General features: G+C 36.7%; 1 protein-coding gene across 1 annotated transcript in view; it reads left to right on the forward strand.

Annotated features, from left to right (window-relative positions):
• The window catches only part of LOC150107392 (ethanolaminephosphotransferase 1-like), a 182,192-nt gene that overhangs the window by 34,742 nt on the left and 125,032 nt on the right, over positions 1–22,418 (forward strand). Inside the window, exon 3 of the mRNA XM_090391860.1 lies at positions 20,571–20,763. Coding sequence (XP_090247986.1) covers positions 20,571–20,763 — 193 coding nt within the window. The remainder of the gene's footprint in view (positions 1–20,570; positions 20,764–22,418) is intronic.

Raw genomic sequence — 22,418 nt, forward strand, 5'->3', positions numbered from 1 at the left:
TATAACTACTACTATTATAGAAAAAACCTGTAGCCTATCACAGTGTTTGATACACCATCCTCACAAAATTTAATAATTTCAACCTTAGTATGTCATGTGATAAGTTTACGTGTCTTCTTTTCATTAGAAGCAACAGCACTCTTACCTTGAATTTTATCTGCTATTATTAACAACCATAAAATAGTTATAAACAGTTTATAATTCACAGCAAAACACCAAAACAGAGAGAGAGAGAGAGAGAGAGATACAGCAAACAACGTTGTGAACAAGCAGTTGATGGAAATTGCCCGTGGGAGTGTCATGTTGCTAAAAACGTATGAGCCAATGCAGCATCACATAAATGGACACTAGTCATAATTGAAGTGCGTTGTATAAAGGGATCATTGTAAAGGGAAGTGTCATAAGGAAGAGTATTACTGGGATATTTCTGTATTTTAGTGCTTCTAACAGAATGTCTTTAGTGCTGTGCAACATGTTACCTATACTGCCTACTCATAGTATGCTTAGAAATAGGTACCTTTCCTGTTTCACATTTACCTTCTTTTATCTAGCATGGTTTTCACTAATAATGATACTTTCAGCAATACTGTTGCTTTTCAAGTAGCTCAGCTACTAAATAGTTTGCTTCTTGAGCCCTTTCAGAGGTTGTGGAATATACCTTCTTCACAAAAAGTTGTCTCTGCCTGTCAGAAACTAGATTTATGGAGTTATTCTAGAGAATAACTTCATCCTCACTGGAGAATGGTGAGGAAATCTGTGTTAAGACATTGATTATGGATGATCATTATCCTTGAATTCTATGAGCACTGTAATTTAGTCATCAAATTCCTGATTGCCTTCAATTTATTCAGGATGCTGTGTAGTAATGTCTGAAAGTTTACATTGTTACTATATTAAATGTTCCTCCAAATTAGTCATATGTTATCCCCAAGACTTCAGTATTATTCGATCTTATATTTTGGTCTTCTAATGCATTTCTTACTGCATCAGTCTTCCTTGGGGTCTTGTTCCTGCCATTTCCTTGGGGTCTTGTTCCTGCCATTGTGGGATCAAACACCTGTTTTGCTAACCTTTCATTATCCATCCTATTAAGAAGCTATTGTTGTGTCCCAATTTACGATTTCTACTCTAATCTTACAAATTCCTTTTATCTATATTCTTCTAACTTCTATGCCCGAGATTTTACCAAAACTTATACCAAAGTTATTGCTCCCCGTAGTACCCCTAATATTTGTATTTATACTGCACCTTTTGGGATATTTAGTTTAGGATATTACATACATAAACAAGGAGAAAGAATGCAAATATATCTGAAAGTGTAACTATTGCAGTCGTGACACTTAACTCGATTCTCAACTTAAATTTTCCGCGTGACTAAGTACAATATTTTCAAGTAGTTATCAACTGCACCATTTATGTTGTCATAAATAGGGAGAAGGTCAGTCTCGAATATATCTCTTAGTATTTAAATATTATTGCAATCGTGACTCTTAATCTCTTTCCTCAACATTAAATTTCCCGCGTGATTAGGTACGATGATTTTAAGCGGTGCATTGGATTAGCAATATCAGACAACTCTTTTATCATTGAACAAAAGGTTTATTAAGTTTCTAAACATGGTACAATTCAAATACTAAACTAAAATACTTATAGACTAATTAAATCATTACAAGCAATATGGCTATTTGTGATTATGCCGCCATACACATTAATTCACAAATTCACCTGATGTGAACAGATTAGATCAATTCACACTATCTGATTATTAATACTGAAGTAGATTAACAAATCATTCACTGCTAACACATACTTGTGACATTTCAATTATTTTATACATTACATTAGGCATTCAATTCTTAGGATACGTAATTACTTAATTCACACTATTCTGTTATACCGTTATTTGCACTAACGCACAATTATGTCATTTAAATATCTTGTGCAATATAATAGACATGCAAAAATACCTTAGGACTCTTAATCATTCACAAATCTTTAACACTAGTCAATCTACACATAACACATTCTATCATATACTAAAGTCCTAGTATAACTTCAACAGTTCTATATTGGAATCACGATACTTTTCACAGACAAATTTCTAGCTAACATAGGTTATGATTTACAGTACCTTTCTTGAGCTTTTCGTATGGGCCTTTATTCTTTTCCAAACGAACCTTTGGTATAACCTCTCGTAACTCTGGAATACTTTAACACACATATATTTGCTCTATTATCAGCAACGAGGACATCGATCTCTATACAGTTTTCTGCTTTGCGTAGTTATCACTAGCGTCGAAACGAGGAAGATCCCTCCTTTTCTAGGACTCTATGGCAATTTTTCCTTTGTTTCCTACCCGGGAAAACGGGAATCAAAATCCCGCTCACTTTCGTTTCCGTGTTGTGACGAGGAGATATCACCCCTGTCGCCACTCAGGAAAACCCCGTGAACTCCACCGGAACCAAAACCAAACTCCAAGGCCAAAAGCGACTATCCAAAAAGAGTCCCCCCCCAGGGGGTTACCAACCCTTTTATAGCTGCTTTCCTAACGGCACCTTTTCTTACTTCCTTTCTCCTCCTCCTACTTGTTTTTTTAATCATCGACCAATTAGGGTGGCGTCTTCTCGCCAAACGTCAATTGATCGGCAAGCCCGTTCTCAATGTTTCAATCCGGGGATCGGCCCTAAGCGATAGCTTTGCTTTTCTTGTGCTAGCCTGACTTAATCCCCTTTCAAACCTTTTCTATGAATTCTACTTAATAACTTAATCTCTCACATAACGTATTTTATGACTCACCCATTTCTACTTATTTACTTAACTCTCTCATTTTTAATCGTATTACAATATTAATCTATACTTTCCTTTGTTAGCTACTTATTTAGTTAGAATTCCTTATTTTAAGTCATATTAATACATTCCTTCCTTTATCAGCTATTTTAACAACAACCCTTAAGTTTTATACATATTACTGGATGCAAGAAATTTTCCATTAAATAATTAATTTTTTTATGCAGGGGTTTTAATTTATGATATTTATTCTTCATGTTACACCATGATGGCTGAGAATACTATATTCCTAAGATATCAGGTGTAACACTATACCACCAATAGGGTATTTCTTAGAAATAACAAATTTAAATTATTTGAAATTTGTTTAAGGCACCTACTGATTTTTGCAATAATAAGAAAAAAAAACCAAATTTTGAAATTACAGTAGAATCTGCTTATTGTGATTGTGGATAATATTATCAATTGGCTATTGTTATCAAAATCAGTCAGTCCCAAAACACACCATTTAAAATGAATTTAAAATAATCTGTCTATTATAATCAAAGTTTTGGTTATGTTATCAAAATCCTTGAATGTTTAGCCTTTTGCATCTCTGAATTCTAAGAAATAAGGATTAGTCAGGAGAAAATTTGACAAAGAACATTTGTCGAAAGCTGACTTTCTTGCTAATCTTCCTTTAATCCCCAGGCAAATGCAGGTGGGTATTAATCTTCTGTAAATGCGGCGGTGGGGAATAAATACAGTCTGATTGTGATTTTTTGAATTTATTTTCGTGCTCTCTTTCAGTAAGTGAATTTGACTAAGTTCTTGTTAAAACAGCCCTTGACATTATGGTAGAAGCAAGTAAAAAATGTAAAAATTATCTTTTCAAGAAAAGCAAAGAATTTTGAGTGCTATGATAAGCGAAAATGAGTCAGCGTAGTTGCAGCTGTACATTTAGAAATTTCACAACCACTACTCTTGTGTAAGATCTTAAAAAACATCAAGCATTGAAACTTCAGCTCTTACTAATGAGAAACATGGATCAGAACAGAGCCCGATCTGGTAAGGATACTCAAGTTGAATCAGCATTAAAATTTGGTTTAGTAATGTTCGTGAAAAGAATGCTTCGATTAATGGGCCTTTGATGCATCAAAAAAGCAGAACTTGCAGAAACTGGGCAAAGAAATTTCACTGCAACTGATGGATGGCTTAACAGGTGGAAAAAGGGAGAGAATGTTGTATACAAGTGTATTCATGGTGAAGAAAAAAATGCTGATTTTTTTATTAGCTAATGCGTGGATTAAGACCGAGTGGCCAACAATTATTGCTGAATATTCTCCTGAGGATATTTATAATGCAGATGAAACAGGACTCTATTTTCGTACAATGCCTGAGCATACTTATTTGTTTAAAAATGAAAGTACTGTACTAAAGGATTTAAATCTTCAAAAGAGCGAGTGACAGTTCTTTGTTGTGCTAATATGAAAGGTGAGAAATGCGAGCTCCTAGTGATTGGAAAAAGTAAAAATCTTTGGTGTTTTAAAGGTTTCAAGAGTTTGCCTGTTGACTACTGTTTAGTTCAAATGCTTGGATGACTAATGACATTTTCAATAATTGGTTAGTTAAGTAGAATCTTAAATTAAAGAACATGAAAGTAATTTTCTTGCCTTCGAACACTACATTGTTAATTCACCCATGTGACCAAGGCATCATATGAGCTTTTAAAGTTTATTATCGCAGGGAAGTTCGTGTGAGAATTATAGCTGAACTTGATTATATAAAAGACCAATCTGTTGCAAGTGCAATTGCAAAAAAAGATTTCCCTTCTTGATGCATTGCATTTGGTAGCAATGTCATTGAAGCAAGTCTCAGAGAAGACTGTTAAAAACTACTTCCAAAAAGGTGGATTTTTTATAGGTTTTATTTCTGTGAAAATTCCCTGTTGAATTTTTTAAAACAGGTGGATTTTTTAAAACAAACTCTGAAACTCCTTCTTCTGAAGAATTTGAATATCTTTGAATGAAATTTTTGATAAAACCCCAGATGATATGTCAAAAGAAGAATTTGAGAATTAGTCGGATATTGATAATGTTGAAGTGGTGGCTACAATGACAGTGTCGGAAATATGTTAAGCTGTTTCCGATGTGAACTTTAAACTAATAGAAGAAAGTGAACCTAATTCAAGTATAGAATAACATATTTTAGAAGCTCCTCCAACCAATGCCCATATGCAAGAAGCTGTACGAATATTTTGTCATTGTGCGTGTGCATGCAACATAGAGCGGCAAACTTCGAAAGGCATTATGAGTATGAGCAATTTATTCATGAACTACTGTATTCAAACACACAACAGATAATATTAGATAAGTTTTTTAAATAAATTTTATGTTGTAGATTATTAAAAAGTTGTTCATAACAATAAATTAAATTAAATAATGTTCATAACAATAAATTGAAATAAATTATGCAATATTTTTTATATCCTTTACTTAATGTTATCAGCCAGTTATTGTTATCGAAAAGCAACTGTCCCAAAGTGATCACAATAAGCGGCTTCTACTGTATTTAGAGTATATTTAGGGATTGCAATAGTTGGTTTTTAATATCACTCCCAATAAAATTATGTAAGTTTCTTTTTTGTTTTTTTCTTATTTTAAAAATGTACTTTAGTGGCCAAAGTGAATTTTTAAAATTTTTTTATTTAATTAATAATTTTTAGCATTTATTTTTTTCAAACATCAACTTCAGTTATAGAGGAAATTACAAAATCAGACTTTATTATTCAAACAGAATAATACAAAGTTTACAAATTCTTAAATTTACTAGTTTTGTTGCTGTTACTTTAGCAACATTGCTTTCTTGCTGTTGTGATATTTCCTGTAGTTTTATGAGCTACAAAAACTGTTCTTGGTCTTCATTGTTGGTGTGCAGTTTGTTGTATTTGTTCATCTGAGCGATGCCTTTTTTCTGTAATATGTTGTTGCAACTCTTATTTATTGAACAGTCTTATTTTTACCTACTAGAATGACTTCTCTTCATCCCAGTCAGCAAAATCTTTGTTCAGGAAATTAGAGGGAAGTTCAGTGATAGAGAACTCCAGTGTTCAATGTCACAGTCTTCTATTTGCATAGCAATGATTAAGGCTGGGTGTGTACTGCATCATGTTTAGCTCATTTCATTAGATTCTCTTTTCCAGACTTTTGAAGTCTTGACAACTTTTCACTTTGTTGTTAAAAATAGCTAATTCAATCATATCCTTTGTCAATTCTTTCCAGGTGACCTGTCTATATTTCTTATTTTCTCTCTGTGACGTTTTTTTCTGTGCCATTCAGCAAGAACTTGTCTTATGGAATTTTTATCATGTCCAAGGTGTTGGCATGGGTTATATCAAAGAAAGATCTAGATCTTTGAGACTTTCTTTCCAGTTGTTTTCCTTTTTCATTAACATTCAGAATTCTTTGCTTTGTTCTTGCTCTTTCCAAGATTTTATCATTCTCTAAATACACCTTAGACTTTGTCTACAGCATGCTTTAACTTGGTAGGCATTCTTGCCATTTTTCATCCTGGGCTGTGGAATGAGCTCCCTCCCTTGGTGGTTTGTCTTTTTGTAATGAAAAAACAGTGCCATGAATTCTTTTGTGGAAGGAAGGGGTGAGGTTTTGAGTGTGGCAATATGGCTGACATCTGTCCAATAAGATGCATTTCCATTCTCCTGGATAACACTGCTGCTGCTCTCACTATCATGCTTGCCATTTTTGTAACATAACTGGAGACTTTAGCAATGCTTTATGATTATGCAAATGTGTAGAGAAAAGCATCTTGAAAATTCAAGAGTAGACTTATTAAAACATGTTGGTTGTGAATGTGTATATTGTAGTTTTCTTATTTTGCTATTTCAATACACAAATTTTGACATGCCGTTGTGACCCCTTAATATTCAATAAATTTTAAATTTTTACTGAATTTTTTTACTTTTTATATAGAACAAAATGAAAGGGTACCTCATCAAAAAACCTAAACTTAAAAAATAACACATTCCAGAATGCTAACAATGCCAAGTTCCTAATATCTTCATTTTTAATATTTTGCTATTAGGCTGTCTGTTTACTCCCCTGATTTTTTTCTCAACTGTGGTCTCCATTCTTTGAATTATTTTTAACCCAGCTGTCAGATCCATAAGTTAAAATTGGTTTGAATACTGTCTTGTGTACAGCAATTTCCCAATCAGCTAGTGCTCTGACTAATTTCTCTCTCTTATTCTTGTTTCCACAAATGAGGGCTCTGACAAGGTGAGTGTTGCTGCATTAAAAACATACCTTCCTTAATTGGAGGAAATGCAAACTCAAACATCTAGATGCCATTGCCATTTATGGTAGGGTCTGAGTCTTGGTTTCTGTTCCTTCTCTTTCCTCTTACGTGCAGTACATTGTTGTTGTTGCTTTGCTGGGCATGTTACCCACACAGTAATTAAACTAAGGAGCCAATACTCGATTTGGGTGTATGGAAGTAAAGTAGTTTCTGCAGACTGGTTACTAGATAGTACATATCAAACTAAAAATATACCCCAACATTGAATAAAGATGTTTCATGTTCATTTTACATGTTTTGTCTAAAGATGTGTGTGTGTGTGTGTGTGTGTGTGTGTGTGTGTGTGTGTGTGTGTGTGTGTGTGTGTGTGGAATAGTCATTGCCTATAAACTCACAAAAATCCTTTGTATGTAATAATTTTGTTAAGAAGCTATGTTAAACCAAATTTGACGTCATCGCATCCCAATGTTAGTGAAATTCCATATATTATATGGTATTACTAATTGCCATGCATGCATATTATGCAGAATCTGGGGCGTATATAAGCTCTCATCTCGAAGGAGAGCATCTTAGGGTTTCTTACTTTTTTCTTACCTGGGTCCACCGCTAAGTGAAAACCCACTGTCGGTCATCGAGAGAGAGAGAGAGAAGCATCTTATGTCTTAAACTTTTTTTTACCTTCTCTTACTTGGGACCACCACCATATGAAAACCCACTGTCAGTCATTGAAAAAGAAGCATCTTGAGGTTCTTTACTGTCCTTCTCCCTGGGCCACATTAGGTCCATTGTCGGTCATCGGAAAGAGAGAGAGAGAGATATCTTAGAGTCTTCAGCTGTCTTCCCTAGGTCCACTGCCATGTGAAGTTCAAGTGTCCGTTGCCAGAGCTACAGAGAGCTTATTGAGAAAAGCATTTTTCAATACTGCCACATTGCTGAGTACCAAAATCCGAACATAAAAGATATTGATGACAGAAAAAGAAAACGGCGAGAACTGTACAAATCGCTGAAATAGCACTCATTGAATGACTGATGCTTCTATGTCACTAGTTAATAGACTCTGAAGGTTAAAGATTGTTAATGACAGAAGATGAAGAAAATGGTGGGAAACAAAGAACAGACATACAGTCTGAGAAAGAAAGATCATATAGACAAAGGAATCAAGGACCGTAGTGAATGATGAACTATAAGATATGTAATTCATCATAAGTACAAGGAGAAATTTGTAAGTTCTTCCGGATAAATCACATTCTGTGTTTATTCTGTAGTCAATTGTGTTAACGTAAATATTATCAATGTAAATGAATAAGTACCTATCTTAAGGAGTATTATTGCTGTAAACGTAAGTTATTGTTGATAAAGCAGATGCTTGACAAGTTTAATGGGTAAGAATAACTAGTAAGAATACCAGAAGTTATGCTTAGATTATAAGATAGAATTGTAGGAGATCTAAAATGGAATTACTTGTAATTATCTATGACTTGAGATTTCATTGTGTCAATGCTTATATTTAAATTGAGCAATGTGTATTGAATTCTAGGTTTAAATAGATTGATTTGTGAACAATACACTGAGCCTGATTTGTCAATGCACTAGGCTGAAAATTATGAACCTGCATACATCTGACTAATAAGGGAAATGTATTTATGACATGCTAAAAATGATAAGTTTAAACCACGACTGAGATAAAGTATAGGTAAGAGTTAGCAGGGAATAATATCTGCTTTATCTTTGTTCATATCTCTTGCATACCCGCACTCAACAAGTAGCTTAACTGGTGCAGTCGTAAAACAAATAAATTTGTTAATCTACAGAGTGTGAGCAATAGTAATATAGCCAGAGCATTAAATTAAGAGAAATATATAACAAAGACACAGATCAGATAAGTCAAAGTATATATAACAGTGCAACCCGTGGATATCTAGAAATGCTGATCCTGGCAGTCTCACTGCCAGGATCCCCCTTTCTCACTGCTTTGGCTAGTGGGCTAAAAATGATAAGTTTAAACTACGACTAAGATAAAGGTATAGGTAAGTGCCTGCAAGGGTCAATGGTATTGCAATGTCTCTTTCTCCATAGCCTGGGGACAAGGCCTAAGGCTTAATGTGGTGTCAGTATGGCATCCAGAGTAGCCCTGGCATTCCACTCCTTAGATCAGTCATTGCTTGCCAGAGAGTGGGTGTCCACATGGGACCGCACAGTAGGTGGAGAGCTCTGGTACCGGATCAAACTCCCTTTGAGATTGAATAGTCATTCATCCTCTTGTTTATCAGAAGACTCTCAATAAGCTCCAAACATGTTCAGAAATCATAGAAACCCCAAAAGTCAAAAGAAGCAAACCATCAGCTGCAACAAGTACACTGCTTTTCTTAATCCTGAATTCAACAGGGAACTTCCACTTGTAAAAAATGTCACCCTTCAGAAGGGTTGTAGGATTTCCAGAATCTGTAAGGAAACTGCTTTCTGGAGATATTCCTATTGAAGTAGCAATAGTGAGACAATCTGAAAAATTGGTTCCTGCAGCATCTATCCAGGAAATGATGCCAATTATGGTTATTTCCCCCCCCCCCCCCATGAAACCTTAAACTTTTCTGGAGGCATAATATCAGAATGGACCTCCATGATCTTCCTAATGAAGAAATTGCTCTGAACTGAAGGACCAAGGAGTGATAGCCATAAGAAGAATTCTCAAACTGCCTGTCATGTCTTGCCATCTGTGCCTAACATAGCAATGAAGATCATAAGAATAAAGACTGTAAGAGCTGAAATGCTCTGTGTGAGAGACCATCCAGCGTACTCTTGAGCATGCCAAAAGTGGAAGGATGAAAAAGGAGATAAAAAAACAACTCAGCAATGCATCACTTATTAGAAAGTGAAGAGATAGTATACCTCAAAGGCAGCAACATCTACTAAATTCTCTATGCTGAGAAAGCAACAGTAAAGAATGGATACTGACATGAATATCATTTCTGCCCTCTCATAGCTACAACACCCCTGAATGATATGAATGAGCAAATCAAAGAGAAAAATCGATACGGACTCACTCCTGACATGAAAATCCACTTTTTTTTTTTTTTTTTTTAAAAAATAAGGAACATGCACCACAAAGGGTCAAAAGCATGCCTCCAGACCCTTTAGTAGATGGCTCATTAGCAGATAGCATTTATACCATTACTCTCTCTCTCTACAGAAAGATAAAACAATACACCTTTAGCTCTAGAGGAAGTCCAGTTTGATGACGGATGCTGGCTGCCCACAATTCTCAAGAAAATTTTTTAAAAAAATCCCTCGATGAGTCTGTCGACTCCTTGGAGTTGCCCGGAACAATAATAATAAAATATAACATCTCAACATGCGAAGCCAAACTACCAAAAAGAAATAAAACATTTCTACAATTGAATTGTTGCAGATTCTGACAGAGCATCAACATCAAGGCTCTCTTGCAGAAGCATAAACCAATATGCTTCTACCTGCAGGAAACATATCTGAAGCCTTGTAATGATCTGGCATACAAAATGTAACTATCATTTGTGAGGACATGACATGAAATGGGTCTGCCCATGGAGGAGTTGCCATCCTAGTGAACAACCACATCCAGCAAGTCCCAAATATCAATGTAGAGGCAGTTTTCATCTGACTCTCAAACTCTTATAATGGTATGATGCAGATAACTCTCAGATGACCTTGATTGTATATTGCAGTTCTGCTATTTTACTTTTAATGGGGGGATTTAAACTGACAACATTTTGTGGGGTATTGCTGCAACTAACATCACAGGAAGAGTCGCGCATATGCTTGACAACAATAATCTGTCCCTCTTAAATGCAGGAAGCAACACCTTCTGGAACATTCATTGCCATCAACCTGTCTGCTCACTTTCCCTCTTCCCACTTTAAGTGGGAAACTGATGAGAACTTATTTGGAAGTGATCATTTTTCCCCTTAATATCCACTTTTCTGCATTGCAACCATATACTACATCACAGACATCATGATGAAAATTGAGCAAACTGACTGGCCTACCATCTCTATTTGGGCAGAATTCATTTCTATGCTATTATATTACATAAGCTGCAATAACTGCATTTCCTAAAACATCTAGTTGGTTTCCACATTTCCCTAAGCCATGGTGGAATGATGATCGTACAGCAGCTAGGTATACTGACAAAACATTGAGTACCTTCCACAGATACTCATAACTACAAACCTCCTTGGTTTTAAATGTACTCAAGCAAAGACACATCTATTGTCAGAGCCAGAAGGAATCCTGGATCCATTATACATCTTCTCTAACAAGATTAGCCAAGAGCTAAGAAGTATGAGATGAAATCAGACACCACCCACTATCTCTCTATCCTTAATTATCCCCTTCCTTTTTGACCAGCTGTTGGTGCAAGATTCTGGAAAAAGATGGCTCTCTCCCATTTATAGTTTCTGGAGAGAAACAACCTTTTTCCAGAACATAATCTGGAAAAAGATTATGTTCTGGAAAAAGAAATTTGTAAATATCATTGAACAACTAATCATGTAGTCTGACTGGAATCATCCATACCATTCTAAATGCAAGCCCTTAGTATTGGTTTTATTTGATATGGGAAAAGTATGACAAGTTGACCTTAGAGAGAATCTCTCTTCATCAAGAACCTTTTATCCAACCAAATTTTCAGTCTGAGTAGGAACTGCTCTCTCTCTCTCTCTCTCTCCTGACCCTGTATCCTAGAAGAGGAAGTCCTACAGGGTTGTTTTAAGTGCACTTTTTTGCAGTCAAAGTTAATTCGATAACTTTGACTGCAAAGTTTTGTGATGATCTGGAGTTGAAGAAAACTGAACAGCATTCCTTCAACTATAAGTAATGCTATATGTTGATGATTTTACCATCTTCTGTCATTCTTACCATATGTGGGTCATAGAAAGACGGCTGCAGTAAGCCATTGACTAACTTTCAAAATGGTATTTGTAAATAGGTTCAGATTTTCACAGCAGAAGACAGTTAGTGTGCATATTTGCTATAGACATGGTCATCATCCTGACCTAGAATCCAAATTCTTGGAGCTCATATTTAGCAAGAAACAGTTTCCTCTATCACCTGTCATTTGAGAGATAACTGTCATAAAGCCCCTCCATGTTGGGAATTGTTCATGGTGGAGGGGAACCTCCCAGTGATGGTACCGGCTCTTTTTATTTGCTTGTTTTTCTTCACATATTCTTTGCTCTACTTCTCCTGAGTCTTTCTTATTATCCTTTTTTCCAGACCATCATCACTGGGATCCAACGCCCTGCTGCCATGTTTGCTGTGCAGTGCGACCCGTGGACATCCAGAAAGGGAGATCCTGATAGGCTTGCACTGCTTTGACCTCTGCTTCGGCAAGGTAGGCAGTCCTTTGATGGCCCAGCCAGGATCAGTTGGCTAGTGGGTTCGCTTGCAAGGGTCAACGGTGTTTGCAGTAAGTCTCTCACCTCAGGGTCGGGATCCTAGGCATGCTGTAGTGCCGGTATAGTGTCAGGAGTAGCCCTGGCATTCTACTCCCTAGCGCAGTCATTGTTTGCTGGTCAGTGGGCGTCCATGTGTGGCTCCATAGTGGGTGGGGAGCTCTGGCACCGAACCAAATACTCCTTCAGCATGAATTCTTCATCCACAAACATTTCAGGGGCTCTAACAAAGTCCCAACACCAAGTACTGATACTGTAGATATAGTATCAGCATATGAGTGTTTTTGATTATTCATGCAACAGGTGAAAAGCCACTAGGAAAAATGTCACCCTTCTTTATTCAAAAGGACTGGCAGGAACTCCCAAAACTGTTAAGAAATTGCATTCTGGTGATATCCTTGTGGAAACATTGTGTCAGCAACATTCCATGGAATTGCTGAGACGACAATGGATGGAATACCAATCACAGTAACACCTCATAAAACACTGAATTCCTGTAGAGGAGTGATATCAGAATGGGATCCCCTTGATGTTCCTGATGAGGAGATATGTTCAGAACTTAAAGCTCAGGGAGTGACAGGTGTGAGGTGCATCCTGATACGTAGGGATTGTCACCTGGTTTCAACCAGGAACATCGTCCTTACTTTTGATACACCTAAACCTCCAACATCTGTAAAAGCAGGATATCTCAGTTGTCCTGTTAGAATACCTCCCTAATCCCCTAAAATATCAGAAATATGGGCACGTCCAAACTGCCCATCGTGGTTCTACTACCTGTGCCTGATGTGGTAATAAAGAGCATGATAACAAATCTTGCTGTGCAATAGAAAACTAAATGTGTCACTGCCAGGGAGATCATCCAGCTTACTCTCTTGCATGTCCAAAGTGGAAAGATGAAAAAGAAATGCAAAAAATGAAAACAGAGCGAAACATAACATATCAGGATGCAAAAAAGAAAGCTAACCACTATCAGACTTGCTCTGAAATCCTCTTATGCTGAGAAGGTAACAATTAAAAGTGCTGACAGCAACTCAAACTCCTATGTCTGTTCCACCATCTGATAATTTCTGATTGCAAGTGCTTCTCTGTTGAGCACATCAATCACATGACCTCCAGAGACAACCTTAAAAATGATCCCATTTGATGAGAATCCACTTGTCAAAAAAATTGTCAAAGATATCACGTAAAGATAAACCACCAGACATTCCCACAGAAAAAATGGATACTTTGGTATCCACTGAAAATAAATTGAACTTACCAATTAACCCTGACATATCAGACATATTGAATACTTTACCAGAGGAAGAGATGGACACTGGTTGTCCATGCTTCCCAAAATCAATTGATAAATATAAACCCCCCCCACCCCCCCCCCCCCCCACCCCCCCCCCCCCCCACCCCCCCCCCCCCCCACCCCCCCCCCCCCCCACCCCCCCCCCCCCCCACCCCCCCCCCCCCCCACCCCCCCCCCCCCCCACCCCCCCCCCCCCCCACCCCCCCCCCCCCCCACCCCCCCCCCCCCCCACCCCCCCCCCCCCCCACCCCCCCCCCCCCCCACCCCCCCCCCCCCCCACCCCCCCCCCCCCCCACCCCCCCCCCCCCCCACCCCCCCCCCCCCCCACCCCCCCCCCCCCCCACCCCCCCCCCCCCCCACCCCCCCCCCCCCCCACCCCCCCCCCCCCCCACCCCCCCCCCCCCCCACCCCCCCCCCCCCCCACCCCCCCCCCCCCCCACCCCCCCCCCCCCCCACCCCCCCCCCCCCCCACCCCCCCCCCCCCCCACCCCCCCCCCCCCCCACCCCCCCCCCCCCCCACCCCCCCCCCCCCCCACCCCCCCCCCCCCCCACCCCCCCCCCCCACAAAATTAACTGGTATCCATCTCCTGTTTGAAGTTCACTTTATACTCTTGTTTCTTGACACTGTAAAGATGTGTCATAGTGAGAATTTTCTTATTTCCTGTGTCTTCTTTTCATTTGAATTTGTTTTGGAATGCGATGTTAGTAGTGACTAATTCATATCGTGAATGGAAATCCCGCAGGTACTTAGCAAGCAGTATTATGCATTGCTCTTTTCTCCAAATTTTCCTAAAACATATGTCTGTCTGCTGTTTATTTCCCGCTCTGTTTAGATCTCTAACAAGGATCAAGTTTTTTTTTATTTTTTTATGGCAGCAGCAACAGCCTTCTCTAATGACTGGAAAAATCCTCTGCTTGTTCTTTAGAACATTCTTTGGCACTATAGACACAAAAAGTATTGTTTTGTCCATTTCCTCATTTGATATTTGCTCACATGAGTGTGATATTTTCTCCTATTCAAGAAAATTGTCATGTTTAGAGTTGAAAACTATTACTCCTTTTCCTGATCACTAATGCACAAATTTGTACATTTCACTTGTATTTGTTATTTAAAGACTCATTTGTTTTTGCCATGTTTGTTTCAGTAACACCAGTAATGTCAATGTTGTCTTAATTCTTCTGTAGTTTGATTTTTTCATTGATGTTTTTTTGTTAGTGGCATCTTGAATTCTGCCAATATTGAGTTGGTTTTTTCCAGTGAAGGCCTTGTTTAACTGGTAGCAACTCCCCACCTGGAATGAAATTGCATCATTTATGCTATTATTTTGTTTTCAATCAATAAGAATATGCTCTGCATAGCTTACCCCCCCCCCCCCCTCCCAGTTTCCAGCTCATCCTTATTTTTTTCAGTATCCAGATACCTACTATAGTTCGCCCACCGTTTCCAGGTCCCTGCTTCGCGTCTTTCCAAGAATAGTCGATTCATGCTGAAGGGGAGAAAAAAATGAAGGACGTCCGAATTGGTCACCAACACGCGAAATCACGTGCTTTATAGGTAAAATTTTCCAACTGTTATACAAGCAACATAGTTAACTACAATAATCATAAAAGAGAAGTTAATTTTCCGACCAGTAATAATAAACAACTCATCCCACTATACGGACTGATTACCCTATTATCGGAATGGATTCTTCTTTTTCTGAGATGCGCAGAAGTGTCGAGGGACCTCAAATCGGTGGGCGAACTATAACAAGGTGCACTGCAAGAAGGATTGGACCCCTCAGGTTAGAAGCCCAATTTGGTTTTCCAAATGGGGCTTCTAACAGTTATCTAGCTTTGTCTCTTAAATTACCTCTATAAAATGAGCACTATGAACTTTTTCAAAGAATAGGAATGATTGTTTCTGTCATGCAGAAAACTATAAATAGGTTTTTTTTTATGTGGTTCCCACCGATGAAAGGTTATTGTTAAACTTATAGTACATTTGTACCGTGAATAGGCTAAAGAGTTTTTATTTCCCATTTTTTTCAATTTTATATATAATTTTTGTAATTTTTTTTATTATTACAGTCTGGAAACCATGCTCTAGAGACCAAACATGGAACTTTTTTAAGCCACTTCAGGCCTCCAATAAGTATCTTACATCATTGGTGGTCTCACATCAGGTGATGACATTCATCTTCCACCTAAAAACAATCACAAACATTCATGCACACAGCGGGATTTGAACCTGCAGCCTTGTTAGTTGGAGAGTGGGTATACTAACCACTCGGCCAACCAGGCTGGCTTCTCTTCTAGAGTGTGGAGGGAAAAAAGGTCAATAATCTTATCTCCAACATCAAATTATTCTACTTTGGATGAACAGGCCAATCTGTTTCTATATGCCTTTCTGAACACCAGTCCTACATTTCCTCCAAGAAATGGAACAAATTGGGTCTAGCAGAACATAAGATTGCTAATATTAGCCACAGGATCCAATTCTTTGGAATGATGCCAGATTATCACATATGTATAAATTTTATTTATGTATTTATTTTAATAATTGCATTCGTTCACACTTCAGTTGATCCTAATAGCATTGTTTTTTACCTGACTATCTCACAACTGCATAAAAGGAGAGATTCCATTCTCCTAATACAGGGTCACCAAAGGGGTCGATATAACATTGTTAGGGGTCGATAAAAAAAATATAAGATATCGTTGTATGGGTAATATTTAATTCGGTTAGCTTGGATTATCTCCATCCTGAATGACAACATAATTAAGAGTGAATCGTGGGAACAGTGACATGAATAGGACTTGTAAGATGGAGCAAGGTCATGAAAATAGTTACGGAGGCCAATCAAGTAGGCCACAATGACGTATTTACCAATAAACGGATGTCGGTGGTTCCTGCCCAGCCAGCGTGTACATGGTTAAAGTTGGTTTCAGTCATGTTAATTCCATTTTAACAAAACAAAGAAATAAGCTAGATATAGAATTCCGTGGCGATTTAAGGCTGAAACTTACTAATTTTGAATTCAACATTTCTAATCTTGTCAAGCGTCACGAAGCACATCCTTCACATTGACAACTTTAGTAAATTGTATACTGAGTTAATAAAAGTCTTATTTTCATTATTTAAATGAAGGGGAGATTAAATCCCACATTATTTCAAAGCTGAATAAGAAACTCAAAAATCGGAATCAAAGAGTTTCATGCCGAATCTGGGATTTAATATCCCCTTCATTTAAATAATGTTACATCGCCGAAGTGAAGCCCATTGGCTCTTTTATTTAAGTCTTATTTTCATATATATAAGGAAGATTTTATTATTGTTATTTTGTTATCTAAATTAAATTTTATATTTTACATATTATTTATCCCTCCTATCAAATATGTAATGTTAAGGACGTCAAAAACGTATCCCTTTGACATTAAGCCAATATAATAATATATACTATATTATACATACAATAAACACTGTAACTATAAAATAAACAATCTAAAAACTCACACAAGTGTCTCTTTTGCTTGTCCTATTATAATTACGTAATAGTAAAATAGAGGGTGTCGATGAAAAGTCAAGAAACTCTTGAAGGGGTCGACGGTCAAAGAAGTTTGGTGACCCCTGTCCTAATACCTTCCTTGTTCAGTTTTTTTTATTTCTAATTGTTTTACACTGCATGTATCCATGAGATGTTAATCAAAATATCTGTAATTAATCCATCTTAATTAAATATTTACAACTGTGTCTACATGTTACTTATTCAGAATGAATAATACACAGTTCTCTTTTAATAAACATATCCAAATGAATTCTATTTCTGGTAGATACTGCATGGTTAGCCAGACCTAACCTATTAGACTCATGGAGCAGAAAATCACATGGTCCTCTCCTTAATAAGGAGAGGACCATGTGAGCATGGAATTCTATAAAATCCATTATAGGAGTGGAGGATATTTATCTTTCAGAGGATCTGGGAATTAATTTAATTTCTGAGCTAGATGGAAAGAACTTGAAGAATTAATCCAGAAAGAGTCTTACTAGTCTTTCCTATATGCCCTTGACATACTGAATCAAAATTCTAGAGGAGGATGGGATGACGACCATAATTATTATTATTTTCATTAGTTTGTTGTAGCCATTGGAGATGAAGGTAGTTCTGATAAGACAGTTCATTATTCAAAAGAGAATCAGTGGAACATAGTGTGCTCGAGATATGTTGTGACACTTTCTAGTACGTATAACTTGTCTGTATGCAGAATATTGTGAATATTCATTATCTTGTAACCACTTAATGTGGTTACAAGATAATGTCTAGAAATGGGAGACACTTGTCTTCTACTTTCATGGTAGATTTATTTCGGGGACGGATTGAATTAATATTCTATAAAATTCATAAATCTCAGACAGTGGAAAGTTCCTGGTGGCTTATAGATGGTGTAGGAGATAAAATGTTAAGATTATATTGTCAGAAATATTTTCTGTTGGAATGAGGATTTTCATTTTCCACTTGTTAAAAATCCCACTAACCTATTGTTTTCCATGAAGTGCCGGGACAGTACAAAAAAAAACAAACAAAAAAAAAAAAAACTTATTTAAGTGGCTTGAGACAAAAACTACAGCTTTATGCATAACCTGCACTGACACCTGCAAAAATTTTACTTTGAACACTTAGTAGAGAAATTCCTCTATAATTTTCGCATTCCTTTTTTTTATATATATATATATATAGACGGGTATTATGAGAGCTCTACTGCAATCATCAGGAATTCGACCTTCTGACCGGCCCTCTGAATTATGCAGTGTATCCATTACAAAACGTTTATACCTCCACACTTAAGCATTTCCGGTCGTATACCAACGACTCCAGCTGCCTTTCTGAGTTTCATGTTTGTGATGGCTTTTTTTTACCTCAAGTATTGATACATACTCCTCTTTGCATTCCTCCTGAATATTTTATAGTACGGTTCTGTCACTGCTTTGTTTAACAGTTTTTTTCAAAGTAATTACTCCAGATACCTAAGATGTTTGTCTCTTCAGTTTTCATGTCATCTTTGATTCCTTTTACAGTATTCTTTCCCCAGTTTTTAAGCTTCTACAATAGCCTCCAGAACATTTGCCACCTTCTCGATTTTTATTTTCCATACTCTTACCAGTCTTCCCATGACTTTTGTTTAGCTACCTTTGTACATAGCTTAGCTCTTACATCTTTCTCTGTGTTCTTTTAGAGCATCTGCTGACTTATTTGCTAGGAACTTGGTATGCTTTCTCATTTTTCAGGACCTCTTCAACTTTTTATGTCCACCATGGTGTTCTTATTTTTCTACACTCATCTACGATAAGTGTTTTAAAACTTTTTTATTTTTCTCACAAAAAAAGATCTTGGCTATTTTCCCATCACCTTAATGGTCAAGCCAAGCATTATTTTCTTTAATTCTTACTCCAAGCCTTACTTGGCATAATTTCATCCTTTTTCATCCGTATCAACCTTTTATCTTTAGCTTCCCAAAACTTTGCATCTTTTTTTTTGCTCAAGATATTACTGTCTGTGTGTAGCTACTTCATAAAAATCTCAAATCTACCAATCCTTGGAATACTGCTCTTACATTTAGGATGCACATATAACCTCTAAAAATTCTTAATGCTGCTCAGAAGAGGGCTATTCACTCAGCAATCCTCCTCCTCTCTCTTGCATGTGTACATGGATTCTCTTCAACCATTGTCTCATACAGTTTTTTTGCCGATATTTTTCAGCACAACTAACGTCATCTATCTCCTACCCCCCCCCCCCACTCTCTTCCATGTCTGCTAAACCTACAACACAAGCAAAAGGTGTCTAGCATCCTTTTAATTTGAGCTGCCAATTCACCAAATATGCTACTCCCATTCATCTTTTAATTTCATCTGCTTCAATTCTGTTTGAAATAGCCCTCCCCATGAAGTATTCCTTAGATTGTAGAACTCAAACTCTTCAAAAAGAATGTCAACAGTTACTTTCCTTTTGATCCTAGTTGTTGTGGTTGCTTGTGTGTGTGTGAGGGGGGGGGGGGAATGATTATATATATGTATGAGATAAATAGCAAATAGTTTGTTGTACATGGCTGTAATAGAGACATAATTAAAAGAAAATGAAGAGCATGAGGAAAAATTATACAAAGTTCATTTTTTTTTATGTTAGGGTGAAAAAAATGCAGAAAGGCTTCATGCAGCATCTCATTTATAGTGTGAATTTATATGATCTTAAAAAATAGATAATTGTTAGAGCTGAGGATTACTTTAAAATTTATGTATGATTTAATTTGACACTGGGCAAATTAATGTTCTTTCTATGTATAAAATGTATTAAATTAAAAATTTAATTAAATTTAAAAAATGTGAGATAATGAGAGGGAGAAAATGAGCTGAGTAAATATACACAGGCCAACCTATACTGCGAGTGGTGAATTTTATGGAATGTGTCAACAGTTTGGCCACATAGTTTGATTATTCTGTATCTGGTTCACCTGGTTTTTCCTCTGGATTGGTTTCCCTCCCACAGGCATCAAACCAGTCTTCAACAATTTTGCTAATAAATATACATAAATACTGCTACAAATATGAAGCAATGTTTGCCTTCTTGTGTGGAAAGTTAATAATATCTAAAAATGCTTCAATGATATTTACACAATCAGCTTCACATAATCTGTCATGTATTGAATTTAATACTCTTTGCTTTCCTTTCATTCCATTTTTATGAATAAAAATTGAGGATGAGAAGATAATATTTTTCCTTTTTATTTTCAGCTTGTTCCAAGATGGTTGGCTCCTAATCTCTTAACATTTACTGGATTCATGTTGACAATGATTAATGCCATATTACTTGCCATATATGACTATGATTTCTGTGCCTCTAGTGATGCATATGCTTTATGTGCTACTTTGCCACAGTGGATATGGCTAGTATGTGCAATAAATCACTTTCTTGCTCATACATTAGGTAAGGGATTTAACTAATAATCATATAATTTTGAATAACATCTGCTGAATTTTGCAATTTTCCTCTGGAATTTTGATCCTGAACATCTGCATTTTTAAATATTAGTAATATATTGGTAATAAATGCTTGCCACTCAACATTTGCAATTTATAGACCTAATACGCTGACCTTTTTGGTCTGATTTTAATTGCAAACAGCAGCATCCAGTCATGTCATGATTTCTTGACTCTGCTCCACTAATTTCCAATTAAGATTTTATTATTGCTGCTTGCAATTAAAGTCAGACCAAAAGGTATGAATAAATATTAATTTTGTCCCACCATCAAAACATTTGTGGATGTGTGTTTAGAGTAGTACATTTTATGGATAGTTTATACATTATTATGTTAGATAATTGAATTCAACACCGTTTACTATGAAATACTTTATCCATCTGTGGAATGTACACTTTAATGTCTTGCATTACATTCTAATTTGTTAGGCAAATGCACACTCATGCTCTTATTTAGCACTCAAAATTAGGCACGTAAGTTGGTATTGATGCCTCTAGCTTGGAATGAGCTGAAATTGAATTCCATTTAAGACATTTTTTTATAAAAGACAAGCAAATGGTAAATGCTTGCCAGACAACATTTGCAATTGACAGACCTAATACACTGACCTTTTGTTCTGACTTTAATTGCAAACAGCAACATCCAGTTTTGCTCTACTAATCTCCAATTAAGATTTTATTATTGCTTTGCTGTCAGTTTCTTCCAAATTGATCTAATATTTATTAGGTCTCTAATTTGATCAGCTCTCTGTCTTTTAGAGAAATAGTGACACAAATATTCTTCTTTATCTTTGTTTTCTTCAAGAGTTTATTTTTTAATATGTTACTGCACTTTTGTTTGCACTTCATAACTGTGGTTGATTTAAATGTGGCTACAAATTCTTAGACTGCCACTGCCAACTAAATATTTTGGGCTGATTACTTTATTATTCCATATAAATTTATTTACCTGGCTCTTGCCTTACTTAGCCTGACTAATAAGGTGTGCTTATCAGTTTTTTATTGATAAGAAAACATTAGATAACTGTTTTTCTAATGTTTTGCTGTAGCATGATTCAACTGTATTGGTCTTCCTGTGAGTCTTTTCTTTGTCACACTGTTTTGATAATCTTTCACCTTGCATTGTTTGTAACCATACCATTTTAGATTAGCTCTACTTACACATTAAATAAGACCAACCAGATAAATAATTTATATATTTATTTTGTATGGGGTTTCTCCCCATCCTCCCTCATCCCTTAGGACAGGTTGAGCTTTCCTAATGAGGAATTAAGTATATTTTATGACTGTAGATCAGTGGGTGTTGAGGCTGGTTTGCTTGTTCTGAAGGACGAAAAACCAAGTTTTCAGTGAAAAAACTGTCTCCATATGAGACTGGCTGACTCACCTTTAGTTCAAAGACCAACCAGATAAAGGTTCCTCACTTCATGGATGGGAATCAAGCCCAGGTCTATCTGACCAAAGGGCTTCATCTATATACTGACTGAGCTATGGAGGGAGGCTCTAATAATATAATATAATTGCCTGTGTAGAATAGCAGAAATGACATGTATTGTTTCATCACTTGGTTTTCTTAAGGGAACATCATTTAATTCCAGGTATA

Source organism: Typopeltis vanoorti, chromosome 4, assembly GCF_054136105.1.
Source record: "Typopeltis vanoorti isolate ZY-2024b chromosome 4, IOZ_Tvanoo_1.0, whole genome shotgun sequence".
NCBI classification, from domain to species: Eukaryota; Metazoa; Arthropoda; class Arachnida; order Uropygi; family Thelyphonidae; genus Typopeltis; species Typopeltis vanoorti.